Source organism: Anas platyrhynchos, chromosome 11, assembly GCF_047663525.1.
Source record: "Anas platyrhynchos isolate ZD024472 breed Pekin duck chromosome 11, IASCAAS_PekinDuck_T2T, whole genome shotgun sequence".
Lineage (NCBI taxonomy): Eukaryota > Metazoa > Chordata > Aves > Anseriformes > Anatidae > Anas > Anas platyrhynchos.
The window spans coordinates 14,447,315-14,467,305 of NC_092597.1; the positions used below are offsets into that span (position 1 = coordinate 14,447,315).

The 19,991-nt window shown below is 48.7% G+C and overlaps 1 protein-coding gene and 3 non-coding genes across 6 annotated transcripts; 2 read left to right on the forward strand and 2 right to left on the reverse strand.

The window, feature by feature from the left end:
- The first annotated feature begins 5,926 nt into the window (after positions 1–5,926).
- LOC106016306 (mitotic-spindle organizing protein 2B) lies at positions 5,927–15,477 on the forward strand. 3 transcript variants are annotated; one of them, XM_027466022.3, is made up of 3 exons: positions 5,927–6,118; positions 6,215–6,360; positions 6,436–7,138. In XM_027466022.3, exons 1-3 carry the CDS (start codon positions 5,982–5,984, stop codon positions 6,750–6,752), a joined length of 600 nt encoding a protein of 199 aa, XP_027321823.3. In that variant the 5' UTR covers positions 5,927–5,981; the 3' UTR covers positions 6,753–7,138. The 3 variants fall into 3 exon arrangements, with proteins under 3 accessions (XP_027321823.3, XP_027321825.3, XP_027321824.3); XM_027466024.3 differs by lacking the exon at positions 6,436–7,138 and adding an exon at positions 9,976–14,411 and having other exon boundaries at positions 5,929–6,118; XM_027466023.3 differs by lacking the exon at positions 6,436–7,138 and adding an exon at positions 15,227–15,477 and having other exon boundaries at positions 5,931–6,118.
- A 2,270-nt stretch (positions 15,478–17,747) lies between these two features.
- TRNAM-CAU (transfer RNA methionine (anticodon CAU)) lies at positions 17,748–17,819 on the forward strand. Its single transcript has one exon. It is a non-coding gene; the product is annotated as a tRNA-Met (tRNA).
- Positions 17,820–18,092: 273 nt separating this feature from the next.
- On the reverse strand, positions 18,093–18,166 carry TRNAI-AAU (transfer RNA isoleucine (anticodon AAU)). Its single transcript has one exon. It is a non-coding gene; the product is annotated as a tRNA-Ile (tRNA).
- A 135-nt stretch (positions 18,167–18,301) lies between these two features.
- Positions 18,302–18,373, reverse strand: TRNAM-CAU (transfer RNA methionine (anticodon CAU)). Its single transcript has one exon. It is a non-coding gene; the product is annotated as a tRNA-Met (tRNA).
- Positions 18,374–19,991: the final 1,618 nt, after the last annotated feature.

Consider the following 19,991-nt stretch of genomic DNA (forward strand, 5'->3'; position numbering starts at 1 on the left):
ATTTCACAGGTTTGTTCTCTGGGCATTTAGTAGCTCCAGTCCTGTTCTTCGTCTTCCTGGCACCTTGTCTCTGGGCCAGTTTGTTGACTTAGTGTGGGCTCTGGGGTTTTCTGGACTCGGCCTGTAGCTGGGGGATTGCTGTCCTGTCACAGTTTGGGGCTGCTCTAGGGGCTGGCATGCTCCCTGGAGCCTGCAGAAGCTGTGGTGGTTTGTTCCTGGCTGTTCAGCCACCCTCGCTCCCTAAAAGGCTGTGGTTTGAGCTCATCAAGCGCTCGGTGTCTCCTTCCAGGAGTGCTTGGCTGCTGGCAGCCCCTGCTGCCTCTCCCCAGCCTTTTCCAGCGGGGACGGAGTTTTGGCTAGAGGGTTTTTTCTCCTGGCCCTGCCTCTGCGGGGGCTGGCAAGCACCAGAGCCCACGGAAAGGGCTGGAGGGGCAGGAATACATCTGCAGAGATGCTCCTAGATGCCCTTGCTGCATTTAAAAGGTGTCAAGGGGCCCTTAGCAGTCCTGCTGTGTGCTGATGGCCCCAGCACAGTGCTTGTCCCCAGGGGGGATTGCCCTCTATGACTGTGGCAAGGAAAGCAGAGGCCACCTGAGTCTGTGCACCCAGGGAACTAAGGCACAGGAGAGCCTCACCATGAGTTTTTTTTTTTTCTTCTTCATTTTTTTTTTCTTTTTTCTTTTTCTCAAGAAATGATGGCAAAGAGCAAACAGCCTGGTGGTGAAATCTCACCCACACAGCCTGGCTGTGTCTTGGGGGTGTCCCTGCCAAGCGCACAGCAGCTTCTGTGATTATTTCTCTGGAGCTGGTTTAAACAAAGGGCATCACTCCATCTTCCTTACCACACCGCTATGGGTAGTTGGGAATGGAAATTACATCCCTCCTCAGCCCTCTTTTCTTCTTGTTGAAGCCCAGCTTTTCTAGCATCTCCTTGTACACCATGTTCTCCGGTTGCCATCCCAGTGACCCTCTGCAGGCCCCCCTCTGTACTGAGGGCCTGGAACTGTGTGCAGTGTCCAGACACACTCAGCAGTACAAAGCAAAGGGGACTACCTTCAACCTGCTACACTCACAGGATAACTCGCATTGGAAGGGACTTCTGGAGGTCTCTAGTCCACCTTCCAAGCAGGGTTAGCCTTGAGGTCAGGCCAGAGTCAAAGGATATTTTAGAGAGAAGAAGAACTTCCCTAGACCCAACGAGGCTTTTCCCCCTCTTTGTAAAGGAGATTCTATAGGGAAGGGCGTGCAGAACAGAAAGACACAACAAAGCTTGACATCGGGTCAGAGGATGGACCTGAGCTTCTCAAATCAAGCAGCTCCATGCAGGTCCTGTACGTTTTGGGTCTGACCTGGGGATTCCCACACGAAGTACATTGCTCTGGGCTTAACTCTGGGTCGGGCCAATGTGTTGCGTCCTCTGATGGGAGCTGAACTTCAGGGGCTCCCCAGAAAATGTAGATGGACTGAATCCCTCTTCAACTGGTACTTTAGCGCTACGTTTGCCCTCCTGTGGCTGAAATGAGTGGTGTTTGGAAATAAAAGTGGGAAAGGCGTGTAACAGGGCTAGAGAGATGACGGGGGATTCCCATTCATGAGTATGCTCATGTCCAGGGTGGACAAAGGCATGAGAAGCCTGATGTGGCTCTGAGATTAACCCCACTGAGGGCATGAAGGTGGAGCAAGGACCTTCCTTTGTAGCAATTCCCACCCCACTTGTCCCAATCCCCCATGCCCTCCCAGCTGCCTGTTCCCCATCCCTCCTCCCTGTCAGCGAAACAGCTCTGTCATTCATCGCCTGATCTCTAGTCCCTTGCTAAGCCCTCCGTAATCGCCAAGCTGTTTTAGCGTGCTGCAGGCCCCGATAATGAAAGAAGTTTGTTTTGTAATTGGATTAGTGCTGCTGGGAGCATGCTCTTGCATGGTGGTCAGGTCAGAGCTGGCACAGCCCCCGAGCCCTGTGCTGCTCCGCCTGGTTTTGGGCCAGCTCAGGGCTGCGCTCGCTCCTGCACAAAACTGCGCTGGCCAAAAGGCAGGCTTGCAGAAGGAAGGCAGCCCGGAGGGGTGAAAGGCTGATTCAGGGCAGAAGCCCCTTTAAACCCAAGTCTAGTGATTAGTTTAAACCCCAGCCCTGCCAGCAATGCCTGCATCCCTTGAATGTCACTGAAAACAGTGCCCAGTATTCTGTTTCCAGCCACAGCAGTCTCCAGTGCTGCAGGAGAAGGATCAAATAACCCCAAAGCTCAGCTGCCAAAGTTTATAGCAAAATGGAGAAAATTGTTCCTGATCCCTGCAGGCTACCAGCAAAACGTGCGGTGTAGCACATACATAGCACACACATGCATGTGGCATGCACATGGCCCAGCTGAATGCCTCCTTTCAAATCTTCTTGTGGAGACTGACTTATTTGACACAAGGGGCAAGTTTCAGCTCCCAGTTCGGAGACCACCCTTGCTCAGTCCTTTTGGTGTACTTTCCCAGCATCATCTCAAAGCGGTTACTTGCTCCTGGTGCCCTGTTTAAAAATTGTTGAAAAATATCTGTGCTTGGATGCTTCCACTTAATTTTCAGTCTATGCTTGTGACGAGTTCTGCCCTTTTCCTTGCACAAATCTTTGGAGAGATGTCTCCAAAACAGCATGCTTGGGCAGATCTTTTGGTGAGATCTTCCCAGTGCCTCGCAACTGACGCAGCAGCGTCCCTCCTGAAAACTCACCTTCACTCACCCCTGAAGTGTTTGCTGTTTGTATTAGTGGGGTCACTCTGAGATGGGCGGTGGAGAAGAAGTGCTAGAAATATCTCTGCTCAGAGACACTACTGTTAATATAACCCATTGTTTACTTAATTAGCTGGTTCCTCTGCTGTAACCATACCCATCACTTCCATCATCGGAAACTGGCTCCTATTGAGTGGCAAATCAAACTTTAACTCCAACCAGCATACACGTGCTGCATCTTCTTGTCTAAGAAGTCAATTATGAAAGAAAAATCATTATATTAAACTGATGCAATGTTTCTGTGAGAAATTCTGTTTCCATTTGCCTGCCTATCTTGAAGGATTTCCTTCAGAATATGGTCAGAGCCTCACAAGGTTACAAAAGCCTATATATGTTTTAATCTCTCTTTTCCCTATCCTGGATGTGGGAGGCACATTAGCTCAATTTCTTTGCTATTTGAGCTCTACCCAGGTAATCCTAAATCTGGTCCACATTCACAGTGAGATGACCTTGCTGCTTTCCTCCTTGCTCTCACGCAGCACCTCCTGGTTGAGCCTCATCTCATGCATTTGAAGTGTGTCCTCATCTGGTGGTTGTGCCTCAGGCACTCTCTCCATCACATCTTGTTCAGCCTGATGACCTACAAGTCTTTCATTTCCAGGATAAATTTATGCATACTGAATTTTTCTCTGTTAAATGGCAGTGCACGGCAAGTCCTGATTGGTGTCTGTGTGGGACCGATGGCTCTGCACATGCGTGTCCTCTCTCACTGTTCATGTTCGGGGTGGGCTTGCTGTGCGGGTACAGTGCTCTGTGATTTACTGCCCATATGCAGCATTATGGCTTCTCTGCGCATGCACAGCATGTCCTGATTTACTGCGCGCATTAAGGGCTACCTCTCTGCACATTCACAGCACGTCTGGTTTTAGTGCCTGTGCTCAGTGCGCTTCTCTCTGGCCATGCTTATAGTATGTGCTGATTTACAGGGCAGGGTCTTGCACCTCTTTGCCTCACGTAGAGTGCCTTGACTTGCTGCTCACACGTGCCGCTGCCTCTCTCCAAGGCTGCCTGATTTGCCACTTGTGCAAAGGGCAGTCTCAGATTTACAGCCCGTGCGATGGGAAGCCACTCCATGTGGTGTAGTGTGGCCTCCATGTGTTCATGACATCCAAACTTACCACGTGTGTTAGTGACGGGTCCTGGTTTCCCATGCATGTGCTGTGCAGTCCCTGTGCAGGCGCAGTGCAGCGCTGCTTGCTTTGTGTGTGCAAGCACTATCACCGTGACCTGACATCTGAGCACCCCAGCTAGCAATTTATGGTAAAGTCTGGGCTCTGTGCTGCACGCAATTCCCTTTTCCTTCCACACACATGGTCTGTCTGAGACATCTCTGCCCATGACCATCTGCCCTGCCCCTCTCCTAACCATGTCTTACAAGGGCTGAGGTGCAGCCTTGCACCACCACCCTTGGCTGCCCTGGCTGATGGCCTGCTCTGGAAACCATGGGCTGCAAAGGTGTTAAAAGTCCTGCCAGAGGTAGTGGAGGGTGTCTGGTGGGCAGATGTCTGGCGGGTGTCATTTGTCCAGAGCTTCAGGTGCCACTCAGATTGCAGCTCCAGGAACTGAAGGTTTTCCAAGAGGATGTTTGTGGGCTGTCAATGACTTCCTCTACAGACCTGTTGGCTTCGTAGAGCAAAAGGGGAAAACTGTCCTGTCAGAGACACCAGAAGTGCTTCAGAGAGCAGAGGGGACCATGCAACGTCCAGCAACCCAGAGGAGACTGCTGTCACTCCGAAAAAATTGCGGAACATTCCTATCCAGGCTTACACCAAGGAAAGTGAGGAAGTTGTGACCCACAGCTACGACCTGTGACAGCCCATGAAGAAAACATGGGAGAGGCAGGATCTCCCATCACTCGCCCTGGGAAGGTTTTCATCCCTGGATGTGGTACTGGCAGCCAGAGGGCAACTGTTGGGGATGTTGAGGAGGGGTAGAAGCTGAGACTCCTCCAATTTGTGAAAGGTGTTTTTTTGTTTGTTTGTTTGTTTGTTTGTTTGTTTTTTCCCCAGAGGCTGCAGGATGCTAAAAAGCATCTTGCCCTGTTCTGCTGTGACTTGTAGCTGAGCTCTCAGATGCCGCGTTGGAAGTAGTCCAGGTGGGATGAGGAAGGGCTGGGGAGCGCATCACCCACACAGTGAGGCCTCTTGCCCTTGCATTTGACTTCCAACCATTCCCACAGTGCTTCCTGCACATCATTTAGCTGAGCAGGCAAGCGAGTAAGCACAAGGACGTCACCCAGCCTTCTCCCCAGCGCCGACCCCAAACTGCCCCACTCAGCCGAAGGCCCTTCCCAAAGCCCATGGTTCAGGGCTGCCTCATGCTTTGCAGCTGTGGCGCTGCTGGTAATTCACACTGGCAGCCGCTGCTCCTGCTATCAGTGCTGTGATAATTGTCCCCGCGGGCTGGTCCCGCTCAGGGCCATTAGCAGCAAGATCCTTCTTTTATCATCGTATGTCTTGTTCTTGTCTTGGCAGCTACAGTAAATATCTGCCTGTTACTGAGGCTGAACGCCTGTGAGGACACACGGTCAGGTCACCCTGTGGCGGGTGCTGATTTTTACATGGTTGCAGCTTTCTTGGGGTGCGAAGCAGCAGTGTACACCTGTGGGTTACTGCAGGGATGGGCTGGGGTCTCCTGCAGTGGTGCCTGGAGGTGACATCCCTGCATCGTGCCCTCGCTCCAGCTCTGCCAGTGCTCATCTGCACGGAGCTGGGGGGAGTGGGGCAGGCGATCCCCCCCCCCCGATGGCAGAGGCGATGCTGATTTCCATTTAGATAGAAGAATTTCAATCTCAGCTTGACGTCTGCCTCGCGACTCAAGGCCCAAATTTCCAATTTGCTTCCTCACACGCCGCCAGATGCTCCCTGCTGGGAACTGAAGCATGTCAGAGGCACCGGAGCCCTGCAAAGGTGGACGGCCAGGTGCGTGAATGTGCCCAGCGATGGATACTCAGCCCTCTGTGGCAGCTATTGTCCGGGGTGAGGGGAAGCAAAACCAGCGGGTGCCTCAAGAAAAAAACAAACAGGAAGAAATTGGGGCACAGTGGGGCTGCCTCACAGGGGGTCACACTTTTGGTCGCCTCGTCTACCCCAGCCCTGCGGCTGCGCGGGCGGGGAGGCCGCGGGCTGAGGCGCTGCTGCCCCCTGGCGGCCGCGGGCGGGCGGTGCCGCGGGGCGGGCCGGGGCCAGAGGCGGCTGCACGGGGCCGCCATGTCGGGAGCGGCGCTGGGCAAAGCGGCGGCGGCGGCGGCAGCGAGGCCGCGGAGGAAGGTGCTGAGCGCGGAGGAGGCGGAGCTGTTCGAGCTGGCGCAGGCGGCGGGCAGCGGGCTGGACCCGGAGGTGTTCAAGTGAGCGGCGGGGCGGGCAGCGCGGGGCACGGCGGAGCATCCCCGCCCCGGGTGCGGTGCTCCCCCCGGTGCCCCGCGCTGACGGCCGCCCCGCAGGGTGCTGCTGGACCTGCTGCGCATGAACGTGGCTCCGCTCGCCGTCTTCCAGGTGCTCAAGTCCATGTGCGCCGGGCAGCGGCTGCCGGCGGCCAGCGAGAGCGGAGCCCCCGCCGCGCCGGCGCCGCTCCCCGCCGACAGCCGAGGTAAAGCAGCGGGGAGCGGGCAGCGGGCAGGGGGGCGGCGGCGGGCCCTGACCTCTCTGCGTCTCTCCCGCACAGAGCCCCCGCAGGACCCGCTCGCCTTCGCCTCCGCCCTGCGGCTGCCGCGGCCCTCCGGTGTCCGCCCTCCGGCTGCCTCCTCCTCCTCCTCCTCCTGCTGCCGCCCGCTGCCCCGCTGCCTCTCCGCGCCGCCCGCCGGCCGCGCCGCGGGCTCGGCGCCGGGGGCTCGGCCCCTCGGGCTTTCGGCAGCCCCTGGGCGAGGGGTGAGGGCCGGGCGGCAGGGCCCGAGGTTGCTGCTGGCGGCGCGGCCCGGCGGCGGGGCCGGGCCCCGGGGGCCGCCTCCAACGCGGGAGGCTCGCGGAGCCCGCTCCGTGTGAGGCGGCCGGGCCCGAGCTGCCGCAGCCCCCCGGGGTTTGGCCCTGGCCGGGCTCCCTCCGAGGGGCGACCCGGAGTGGGTGTCAGGAGAAGGGGTCTGGTGTGTGCTAGGAAGCGCTGGGAGCAGGAGCTGAGCTGCTTCGGCTGCTCCATCCACGTGTAGCAGCACCGCAGCTGGTGCTGGTTCCCGTGCCCCAAATTAATGTTTTTTATTAGTGGGGGTGTGATGTGGAATTGGGAGGCTGCGTGGAGCTGTCACCTATAGCAGCGACTGCTTTGGAATATAATCACTCTTACTGCTCTGACCTCAGAGGTCAGCAATAAATGTAGCCCCGAAGCTGTGCCATATGCTTTCCAAGCCAGTTCTAATAAAACTTGATTCCCTCTACTTTCCTGAAGTGGCTTTTGGCTGGTAGCGTGACACATCTGTGTGTTACTTCCGAAAGGTTCGAAAGGGCTAACTAAAACAAGTCTGCTGTCACTAAGCTTAAATTTGCCATGCAGGAGAGCTCTCACTTCTTTTGAGCTTAGGAATGTAGTAAAAGGGGGCAGTGGACAAAACAGAGTGGTTTCATGGATGTTTGGCATGGTTGACAAGAACAAAACTGTATGCTGAAAGATAGGTTTGCTTCACACCTCAGGATTGCAGCCCCTCTAACAGGGGTTTGATGGTTGCTGAGTGGGAGTGTGGAAATAGATGAGGTCAAGCTGAATTTTATTGTGTTCTGTTCTCCCTTCCTCCCAGTGTTTCAGGGTGAAAACTCCACTGTAGCTGATGAGGACATGTTGACCCATGAAGAATTCTGTAGTAAAACTTAAAAAGAAAACTTTTGCCAGCAGCCACTGTGTTGGGAACACAGAGTGATGGAAAAAAGAAAATCTTGTCTGTCAGTGTAGGTGATGAGTAAGGCTGAGGGCAAGTAAGGTTCTTCTTCTGTCATGATATCGTACTGCAACTTGGTCTAGTCTCACTGCTGAGACTGCCTGGGTGATAGGGAGTGCTTATTCTGTACAGCAGCTGGCTGTGCTTGCAGGCCTGTGTATCTGATGGCATGTCCTACAGAGAGCAGATCCGAAAGGCAAGATTCACTTTAATATCTTCAAGCAGTCGGTTTCAGGGTAAGATTGATTATGCACCTTCACAGTAGCAGAGCCTGCTACTTCTAATGTGTATTTCCACATGGTAAATGGGTGCAGTTCGCCTCATTGAGCAGCTGGGGGTAGCATGGAGGCTGAGGAAGTTTACTAAAGCCTTAACTGGAATTTGGGTGTGCAGGTAATGTCCTGGACTCCCAGGACCTGATGGTTCCTCTTACTTGCTGAAAGAGGTGTTCTTGATTAAAAGTTTACTGGTGAGAGGATATGAATGGTAAAGAGAACAGACTCGCGTATGAGATTTTTAATTATGCACAGAGGAAAAAGACACCTGGCTATTTTTCTTGAGCAAAGTGAGAGGGGCACAGCACTTGGATATTTTAGGAAAGCCCCAGCTTGCTGTTCCTTGCCACATTGAGAGGAAATGTCTCAAAATAAGAGAGTAGCAATTCTGAACAAACGATGCTTTAAATCCTGCTCTCTTGTTCTTGTTTGGTGCTTCAGGTGTTGTGGGCCCTGCAAACTATGAATGAACTTTGGGTGATGTGTTTGTTCTTGTTTGTCTGTTAATCTGGAGTATATTTTCTTCTCTTGTAATGCTGTTTACATAGTACTTTCCATAAAAAAATGAACAAAACAACCAGTTTCTTCTAATACTGGGCCACTGCCACAAGCTACTTCTAGCTAGTTGTAGGCCAGCTCCAGTTTGAAATGGTTAGGTGGTGACTCTTCTCTTAACAAGCATTAAATTCCTCAAGAGGAAGTCAGAAACCCTATGGTAGAGTTGATCTGCCCTCAGCAGTTGCCTCCTATCACTAGAGGTAGTGCAAACATGTTAAAGAGCCTGAGCTTCTAGGACTTAATATCAGTCTTGGGGTCTTAAATCAGTTTTCCCTTCATCAATCCAGGATGTTCACTCTGCATCTTTAAGCAGAGCGTCTCCTGGTCCAAGATGTGCCCAAGCCTGACTGCATTCTTGCCTCAGGCCCCCACTGCTGCCAGTCCTTGGGCTTTTGTATATCTTATTGCTGCTTTATTTCACATTTCTGCTTTATTTCATGAGTCTAACACAGGTCTTCAGGGCTACAGAATACACTCTGATCACTGGATCATGTGTGGCTTACTGAGACTGGAGGATCACTCCCGTTAAGCCACAATTTTAATGTTCGCCCAGGTACCTGCAGAGTGTATCAGTCCAATGCTGGCCTCGGATTTTCACTGAGCTGATGCTTAGTACTGGTGGTAGAGGTGAGCTTTGGCCTCCTCTCACAACACATTCTCCGGACATTCTTTGGGCAGAACTTTACATCTGATAGTGTTTTATCACAATCTTAGTCCTGCATCCTCACTTCTGTGAGTATAAGAAGTGCCAGTGAGATCTCATTAACATTGAGAAGAACGCGTGGTTTTTTTCCTAGACCTCCTTGTGAGGATTTACTTCTGTCCCCTCTCAGATGGGAGATGTTTGTGCTTACTGTGACTCAGTCAAGAAGGGGCTGTGTTAGTGGAATGCGTAGCCTGACTGAAGATGGTCCTCAAGTGCAAGCTAACGGTCCTGTGCCACCGTAACTGCAGTTTTGTACAACTATGCCTATCTTAGGTCTGATATCACAGTGCAGTGTAGGCACCTGGAGCGATGTGCGTGGAGTGCTGGAGGAAGATGTGTGGGGTTTTTGGTTGAAGGTCGTGAAAACAGATTTCCAGAGAGAGGTCTCAGTTTGTGGGAGCTGGTAACGCAGTAAAGCAGAACGGGACCATCAGTGCCAGCCTTGTCTGTGTTTCCCTTGACCACACCAGGCTGTATTAGGGTTTGAACTATCTGCATGTCAAGGCAGCAGCTTGTTGTACTGAAGCTCTTAGGGGAAAGTGTGTTGCTGACATACAAATCCCATTAAAATCAATGAGTCTTCAGGCTAATTTTCTCTCCTTAAATTGGAGAAGCAAGTAGTTAGCTCAAACTGAAGAGGAGGAGGAATCAGGCTTACTCATTCATTGAACTCTCTGGTTCTGAACACAGTCCATCATCAGTTCAGGAGCTGGGGTAAGTGTTAACAGGGTGACTGGGGGTGTCCTCTGGGCTGCATCCGTTCTGCAGGGGTTTTTGGTTTGCCTTGCCTTCTTTCCCTTCAGGAGCTGCCGTGGGGAAGGGGAACCAAAGCTGTATCTGCTGTTGGCCCTGCCACCTCTTGTTGGAAGATGCTGCTTATTCTTGAGAAGAGGATGGCGTGGCTTCTGCGCAGGACAAAGCGTTTGGAGATGGGAGATGCCCCCTCTGCATAGCTGGGACTTGTCTGCTGACGCAGCCAGAGCTCCTTGCGCTGATGCAGAGAGCAGCGATTGTTGTACACAAGCTTGCCAAGCTGCTTTGCACAGTGTCGTTCAGCTCTGCATATCTGCTCTTTCTCCTGTGCTTCCTCCTTTGTCAGAAGACAGACAAGTGGCTGAAGTAATCCAGGTCTCACTAAACATTAGCTGAGTCTGCTGCCTTCAAGTTTCATCAGTAACAGTGAGATATCAGCTAAAGCTTCTCAGCTCATCGTGATGCAGGGAGGTTTTTTAAAGCAGTTAAAAAAAGACTGTTACTCTGATAAGCATTGCTGGGAGCAGGGGTAGGAAAGCACATCACTTTCCTCTCCTCACCCCTGTAGTTATTTCAGCTTCTTATACAGCTAAAGCTCTTAAGCAGCAGGGAATCATAGAAATGACTTTATATTGTGTTTTCCATAGAATATAGCAGTGGTGTTCTGCACAGAGTTGTTTGTTGGTAACAACTCATAACTGCCTCAGAATTACTGTCTGACTATTCGACCAGCCATCTGGCATGCTTAGCTAGAGACAGCTTCATGTAAGCTGCATTCCAAAGTGGTTGTCGCGATAATTGATCTGGGAGAGGAAGAGCTTATTTTAAAAGGAAGGGGTGTTCTTTGGGCAATTTCTTCCCATAAATGCAAGGGAGAGTTGTGCACGCCCATTAGGACCGTGGTGTTGGGTTTAGTTTAGCCTAGGCATTTGTATAATTTGCTGTTGTGCACTTAAATATGGCTTTATGTATTGGTTCCATGCTTGCTTTTCCTGTCTGCCCACCTCACCCTCAAGCCACTGGTGATTTGTGTGCAGTTTTCTACCCCTCTATTACCATACATTTGCCAATGCCCTGCTCTTTTTTTTTTTTTTTTCTAGACAAGTCAATGTTCTTTGACAGTCCTCCTCTTTTCACTTCCAATATCTTTTCCACATTTTCTCATTCTCCAGCCCAAATGCCTTGTGTGAAGTTCCTTTCCAGGGCTTTGCCCCAACTAATTTTTTGTACCAAATGATTTGTTAACATAAGCTTGCTTTTCATTGTGCTCTTGCCTGGTGTATGGATTTTTGCATGGCACCAGTGCAATCTCCTAGTCTGCGCAGGAGATAGAGTGCTTTCCTGATTAACAAGTGATTAAGAAGCTGCTCAGCTTTTTGCTTTCTTGACTGGTTAAAAAATGTAGTTCCCATTCTCTACCAGGGAGCTACCAAATCTTCGCATGACCAAAATGCAGATGGTAGTGAAGTGGTTATCCTTAGTGGCAGAAACAGAACACACAGCTTTTCTTTTCTTTTCCTTGTCCTGCAAGTAACTTACAGAAAGTCTAGGCTGTTGGCTGCAACACTCTAAACCTGATGTAGACCTAGTCTTGAAACAATAGGTGGCTTCGTTACATAGAGCAAAATATTTTTGTGGAAATAACGTGCTCTCAAAACTGAAGTGTAAACTTTATATTTCTCATTTTATTGAATCTTGTGGGTGGGAAAAATCAGTTCTGGATGCTGCAACTCAGCATGCAGTGCTGAGTAATGAAGTTGAATACCTAACCTGATTCAAGTGAACAGGCATGTTAGAGAAGAGGCTGTAAGTTCTGTGCAGGTGATTTGGGGGCCCGTGTAGGTTGCAGATTATTTTGTGTTCTCTTCTTTCTACACATTCTCATTTGTAAGGTAAGTGTGGAACCGTGTACTTTCACATGTAGGTGTGAAAGAGAGAAAGCGTGTGTTCAAATAATGATCCACTGCTCCATTTGCCTTAATGCATACCGAAGGTCTTAGAAAATGACTTTTCTGCATTTGAAAACTTATTTTTCCTCTTCCTCTGTTTCAGAACTAGTTGGATGGATTTGTTGAAGCACCTTTTGCCAGTTGTACCTGGCTTCCTGACTGTGTCTCCTCAGGGAGGCTGCTTTAGCTGGGGTGATGTTTTAGCCTGTGTGCCTCGTTGTGTACGAGCTGTTACAAGTACCTTGACAGCTTTGGAGGCCTTGAGAACCTGCTAGTTTGTGTGGTGAAGGACTGAGAATGAGAGCCATAAGTGCTTTGAAGAGTGAGGTCTAGCTGCGACTGAGATTTTATTTCAAATTTCATCACTTCCTAATCGTGAAAAAAGTCCCATCACTGTGCCAGCCACCAGTAGGTGGGCAAAAGTTTAGTCCTTCTGGTAACCACGTCATGGTTGCAAGATTCCAATCTTACAAGCTGTTCTTTTCATCCAGACTTGAGTCTTTGTTCATCTTGGAAGGCCAGCTGGCTTACTGTGCCTAATGTAAGCCCTACTGAGAGACAGAAACAGGATTGTGGTGAATTTAAATCTACTCTAGCCCATAGTCATTGCCCATACGCTGTAAAGGTGTTAGAGGTTGTTGCAGCCCTGACATGCTAATCCTCCCGGACTGCGTTACAAATAAAGGTACTCACAGCAGCAGCTGATGGATTCTTCCTCTTTTTCATGCCAGAGGGAAGAAATTTTGCAGTTCCTGTTACTGCTCAGAAGTGGGAAAGGACCCCCTGAGGAAGGTAGAAGATTGAGTAGAGAGTGGGCTGTAGGAGAAGAACTTTATATTTCCAATTCTGAAAGCGTATTTGGGGTTCCTTTCCTAAGTTTGTTTGGTCTTTGCTTGCCTTGTGCTATAATCAAAGATAGTGTTTCTTCCCTCTGCCTCTTAAAACTGTCTCTTCCTGCCCTGCAGGCTCCTCTCTTGGTATCTGGTAAAGGTTTGGAGTGGTGGTGGTCTCCTAGAGGTAGCTGTAGCATTTTTTTACTGCATTTTTGTTAGAGGTGTTTGGCATTAATGTGTTCAGTGAGCAGCCTATGCACAACTTGCACTGGTGCTAGCGGTCAGAGGTAGGCCGTGCACACACATCCATTCCTCTCAAACTATGTAAGGTTCTCGAGGAGGTGCAGATGTAACCGCTGCTTCTGGGGTCATCTTTGGGCAGAGAGAAATCCCTCTTTTGACTTGACTCTTGTATCTGTAACTGCTTGGGCTACAGTTGTTCTGGGACAGCCAGACAGCTCCAAGACCAGAGCATCTTGTGTCAGCGAGGTAAATAGCAGTGGAATCCTTTTGCTAGTCCGTACTGCTTGAATTGCAGAGGGTAAACTTCCTGTGCTTTGCACTAGTGGACCCTTATATTACTGATAGTGGAAGTTCACAAACCATGTCTGTTGCTGCACGCTTGATGAGCTGCTCTTGTCCAGTGCGCAGGTCTAGAGATGATCCTTCCAAAAATACAGGTGACTTTTATGGTGTGGGAAGTAACTGGTTTGTTTTAGTGTGATGTCAAGGCTATGAGGATGGAGGGCATGTTTTATCTGAGCATAGCTTTTCTTTACAGAGTGAATCTTTCTACCCAAGTCATTTCAGCTAGGTCAGAAGATCAAGGACCTGACTCCTGGTAGCACGTAACGGTACAGTTGTCTGTATGTGCACATGGTTAGAGCTATCATACACAGGCTGGGAACCTGCACTCTCAGTTGATATATGCATGTGAGGAAGAGGAGAACACCCATATAGAGACGTACTGGACTGCTAAAAGCATCATGGTGAACTCTAATGCTTTGTTTGAGATGTTAAGAGACTTTTCTCTTAAATACTGTGAGATCGTGTATTGCCTTTGTGCAATTTGTTTGTTTTCATAGACAATACTTGCATTAGTAAAACTGCTGGAGTGCTTACAAGCTTGAGCTTTACAAAGAAAATCTGCAAGGCTGGTTGGCTGGCTTGGGCTGATGACTTGGCAGATCACTAGCGTGGTTTTCAATAATAGGTTTTTTGGTTTTTTTAAGAACACCTGATTTGGCTGGGATAAGTGAATGTATTTCTTTTTCTAACCTAGTTTGTCAAATTTTACAGATGTGAAGGGGCCACATACTCTTACCTAGAAGTTCACAGGTTGTCCTTCCAGTACTGTGAGGCATGAATTTGTAGTATTGATGGGAGTGCTGTTTTCAGACAGTTACTCCAAGGAGAGACAGGTCAGTTTGGTAAGTAAAACAGACACATCTCCAGTGTGTGCCCTGTTGGCAGCACAGATCCAAGGTGATCCAGATGGCCATGGAGACTCTCGTGTGAGGAGTAGCTATTGGCATTCTGTGATTTGCTCTGTTGTGATTACTAAGATGTCGCTCTCCATTTTAATTGCATGCATGTAATTATAGATACTCAGGGAAAAACAGCTTACTGGATTTCTTGTGTTTTGTTTGCTCCTTACTACGTTCATGTTTAGCAGTGCTTCTTGGTGCTTGCTATCTTTAATAACAGCCGTGACTATCTTGAGCCCTTCTAAATAATTTCTTTGTTCTTTATTTTTTCTTTCCTAATGCAAATATTACTTCTCATCTGAAGTAATCCTCTCTGCCAGGAAGCATCAGTCTTCCTCACTTTTCCCTTGCGGTCACTTGTTTGTAGCACATCTTAGTCTGTCAGTCTTTCTCCTGTGGCTGAATCTGGCAGGGTGGACTGTATGCCCCTTGCTTCATTCAACTTGTACCTTTCTACCCATTGTCGTCTCTGCTGTCATATTGCACTATAGAGATGGTCAGTCGCACCTACAGAAAGGCAGCTCTGTTATCTTCTGAACCCGGTAAGAAAATCTGAGAGTAACTGATTTTGTGTAGGCGCCTGAATTCCTGGATACTCCAGAAAATGATAGGAAACCCAAACTTGCCTGTCAAATCACAAGTGAGGTTTTCTGATCAGACACTGACTGCAGGCTTTAGAAAGAGGTGGGCAGTGGCGCATCAGTTCACTTATCCCAGCCCAGAGGTGTTAGGTGCTCTTCATGTTTTTGAATTGCTGTTTGCAGTGCTGGTATTCCTGTGCCAAATGAAAGCAGGTATTTAAAGAACAAAGTGGCTGGTTACTTTGTATGTTAAAACTAATAATGCTCCTACTGCAACTTATTTTGTTCTTGTGGCCCTGATTTCACAAACTTGCTTTCTGTGTTGGATGCTGGATACACTTGCGACATCTAATACAATTTTGCCTTTAGCATGATTTCTTAAACACTTGCAGCTTAAATGCTGTATGGGTGACACAGGACTGCCACTAATGTATGTGTTCCGTTCATTCAGGGAGAAATAAAACCAGTTCTGCTGTCAGTGGGACCCAGGTGATAGCAGAAAGGAGCAGCAGGGAAGGATCTGCCCAGAGGATGCCTCGGCAACCAAGTGCAAGCCGGCTGCAGAAATCAGGAGCACCTGGAAAGAGCAGTGGAGGCAACAGTAACTAGGACCTTGGCACTGATGTATTTTGATGCTTGAAGATGTATAAAAATTGTGTTGTGTGTATTAATCATTACAAACACGATTTGTAACACATGGAATGTGGTGGTGTTTCTTATTTCCAAAAATTCTGCTGACAACTGCTGTGGTTTGACCCAGCAGGCAGCACAGCACTACACAGCCATTTGCTCACCCTTCTCCCACCTGCAGTGGGATGGGGGGAGAGAATAAGAGGCAGGGGGGTAGTAAAAATCTTGTGGTTGAAATAAAGACAGTTTAATAGGACAGAAAATAAATAATATGTACAAAACAAGTGCTGCATGATATGGTTGTTCACCATGCACTTACCAATCAGTACCCATCAGTACCAATCGGTACCCATGTTTGGCTGATTTAAGAGATGAGAATTAAGTACTGAGCTAGGTCATATATTGTCAAAGGAAGAGCCTTATAATGATTGTATCTTGCACTGGAAACCTCACTGTCCGATGGGGGTATGTTCTTGTTCTTTAACTGATTCACTCCATGTGCATGCTCAGGTGAGTTTTAGCATCTTAATCTAAAAAGCACTTTGACCCCTCATGTAGTGTAATCATGTAACATTTAGTTTCTCTAATGACAGTAAAGTGATTTTTTTAAGTTACAGAACCCTTTGCCTAATGAGCCAGGTTAAATGAGGGTATTGTGCTAGACAAAGGGAGAGAATAGCTTCATCACTTTACAGTAAGATACATGCAAGTAGCTAAAACAGGTAAGTGGATTTGTTAGTGTTAAGTGTTGTCATTCATCATTCTAGGGCCTATCCAGGCAGTGGGTGTACTTGCTATGGCCTAAGTAGCTCAGGAGCTGTTAGTGAAATCCATTTCCCTAATTAGGAGAAAGTCTCCATTCTTGGTGGGGGATGGATAACATTTCCAAGAGTCATGGAGATCTCATGAATGTTTTGGAGTATCTGTCAGTCCAGCACAGTTAAGGGTTTTTGCTAGTGTTGGTATATGTGTGAAAAACCCTGTTGGAGAACTAGCTGTGGAAGTCGTGAGTCTGCAACCCATCTATGGAGATCAGAACTTTTAAAGGGTAGGAGTTAGAAGTGGGAGTGAATTAGTTAATATCTTGCAGTAATACACTTTGAAGGACATCCAAGTGAGAGTTTATGAGCTTTTTCATCACTGGCAAGGTCTGGGTATTTCCTGCTGTGATCTGGCAAGAAAGTGCACCTATTCCCACCCTCACACCCCCAAGAAAAAACATCTGAAACAACCACGCTGCGTAGTAGAGGCAAATACATTAGTTATCCTAATTGAATTTGCTGGTAAAAGAGAGCAGATGAAGGGCTGCTTTTTCCCTGGAATATGAATGAGCAGGCTTGAGATGTGACTCAAACTCTGTGAAGTACGTTGACCTTCTTTGAGAATAAACAGTACCTAACAACAGTGGTTTTGCCTGCATGGTCACCACCTCCTCTCTCTTTAGTTCCATGTTTGCATTTTTTCTATTTATCCTGCTGCAGCTCAGGGTACCTCCTGTGTTGTTCCTACCCACCTGCTTCCAGGCTTCTACAACATCCTCCTACTGTATTCTCCTCAGTCTTGTGGATCATCACTTTTCCTTTCCTGATGTCCATTTTTCCTGAGTAGACTCTCCTGTTCTCCTTTCCATGCTATCAAGCTCAATAAAGAGTGCAATGCATTCCTTTGTATCCTGTTTCTTCAAATCTTTTGCAAAGGTGAGGCACAGTGACTCCCTGCTGTGGGGGACAGCTTGACCTGTTGTCTGGAGGAGTGTGCTGCTTGCTGGAAACCCAGACCTGGGATGTTTTGGAGGAACTACTAAAGCTCACCCGACCCTATAGACTTAGGAAGGGAAACATATATAATAAGAGTCCACTTATATATAATAAGAAGCACTGCAGTTGCCTAGGTCTTACCTCCAGTGCAGCAGGCTGTACGATGACATATGTTGGTGCTCATATATTTTTCAGAGTCACCATCACTTTTTTCCATTTTGACCGTATTCAGTACTTAATCAGGTGTATGTGTTGCACACTGATTAGTCACTGAGACTCTGTGCAAAGCGATTTTTGGCATTTTTCCCCTGCCTGTATGAGCGCTGTTGGCTTTAGTATGCAGTGAACGTTGTCTTTTTCGAATATGAGTGAAAACCTTCAGCGGAAGGATAGTGAGGGACCTGAGTGAAAATGAGGGACAAAGTTCTCCTGGAGAATGTAAGGACATCCTCAAAGGCTGAAAAGAACAAGGAAGAATTCATATGGAGGAAAAACAAAACAAAACAAAAAAACAAAACAAAACAAAAAAAACACAGGACTTATCAGTCCCTATATAAAGGACTGGGGAAAGACTTTTTATCATGGAGCAGAGTGGCGCAGCGGAAGCGTGCTGGGCCCATAACCCAGAGGTCGATGGATCGAAACCATCCTCTGCTAATACCTTTTTTTCCCTTTGTTTCCTTATTAGATTTTTTCTTTCATTATTATACGATTTTTTCTGTTGAGTGGTGGATTTGTGTGTGTGTGTTTTTCTGTTATCTATTTATGTATGTATTTAGAACTGTCACCCTGAGCTGCTTTCCCCACGCGCCCTGGTTGCACGGTGCTGGCCCTTCCAGGGCGTTCTCTATCTCTGTCAGCTGCCGGCTGAGGGCAGACGAGACCGGGAGAGGAAGAAGGAAAAGGAAAGAAAGAAGGAAAATTAACCTCTGGCCCGTACGGGGATCGAACCCGCGACCTTGGCGTTATTAGCACCACGCTCTAACCAACTGAGCTAACCGGCCCTGTTGGGATGGAGGTTTTTAGGCGCCACTTTCAGGCTTTTTCCAGGCGCTGTCCCTATAGGGGATGCTGCTGGCTGGGCTGCAGCCGCCTCTGCCTCTGTCGTCCTGGCAATTAAAACAAGGAAACAAAACACCTAGCAGAGGATGGTTTCGATCCATCGACCTCTGGGTTATGGGCCCAGCACGCTTCCGCTGCGCCACTCTGCTCCCATATTGTTACAAGGTGTAGTTGCACCTCCACCTTCCTGTGGTAGCTGCTGTTCTCGCTGCACAGCCCAGGGGGCTCTGCTAGGGGCAGGGATACTTTCCACTAGACCAGGTTGCTCAAAGTTGCTCACAAATTTTGGTTTTGCAGAAATGGCAGTTTGAAGAGTTACCCGTTTAATTGCTTTTGGAAAAACAACAACAACAACCTTCCACCCTCCCCCCCCAAAAAAACCAACAACAACAAAAAAAAACCACCACACACATACAAAGGGAACAACAAACCTGGATTACTCAGCACATCACACACCTTGTACCCACCTTAAAGCACCTCGGTGTATTCACAACAGCTCCATGTGTGCAGAAGGAAGATACCTCAACAGTGCTGCAGTTTGGCTCCTCATCCTGAAGGAGAAGCTGGGACTGTTGCCCGCATGGCTCCCCTGGTATGAAGCCTGTTTGGCCTTGTGGTGGGTTTTTAGCAAAAAAAAATTAAAAAAGCTTCCTCCCTCCCTGCTCTCACAGGTCACTTCCAATGTGTGCAAGGAAGCGGGGGGGACCTTGTGAGGGGTTAATGTTATACAACATCTGTGGTACACAGATCTTCTGCTTAATCCATTTCCTCTTTTTGTCTCCTGGGATGACAGACACAGAAGTTGCTGACCTTATCAAGATGATCTATGCTTCAGGCATCTTGTGAAATTTCACTGCTGGACTTGGTTGCTAGCATCGGGTTAGTGGGGTAACAGGCCTTTTTCTGGAGCCAAAGATAGACCCTTCACAAGCCACATCTACGTCCTGTGCGCCTGCCTGCTTAAATTGGTTGGGTGTGCAGGACCTAGAAAGACTAGAAGAGCTCCGGGCCAACCAGCTGCCATGCACCATCTCACAAATGCTTCGCCTGCATTACCCAAGGAGGCCAGCCAAGCACTTGGTATGTGTACTAGCAACTCTGGCTCATGGGGCACTTGCTGCGTGGCTGGTGAGATTCTGGACCTTGTCCCTGTGGGTGAGTGTAAGTACTGGCTATGCACCAAGGCCATGCTCAGAGAGTGGGACCTCTCATGTCTGTGTCATGTCTAAGTCCAAGACCTGGGTCACCGGAGAATCAGGTACAGACAGTCAACCAGGGAGCAGGTTTTGCAGGAAGGTGGGGTAGTGCCTCTCCTTTCAGGATCTGGATGAATCCAAGAATAAAGTGGTCTCATCCAAAGAGCTGACCCTGCTTTGAGGACGAGATGGGACTTTAAAGCTCCTGGAGTCCCTCCACTCATCTAGGGGCTATTCTGTCTCAACCTGTGTCTATATGCTCTTCTTACTCATGGGGAGCCTGCTGGCTCCTGGAGCCCTTCCCTTAGAGCCACACTGTTTGCTCTGCCTCTTCCCCATGAGAAAGTGCCTGCATTCACCAGTACTCCACACTCCTGCCACTTGCTGGAGCAGCATCCCTCATCTTAGATTTGGGTCACTATATAGCAGATGTTTGCATTTTTTTCTGTTCAGGATTGACAGAAGATGGCCACACATGGAAAAACACTTGGTGAAGTGAAAGGACCTGTATTTCCTGATTAAAATGTTGGAAATTTCCACCCTTTTAATGTAATTTCTCCTCTCTCCAGTC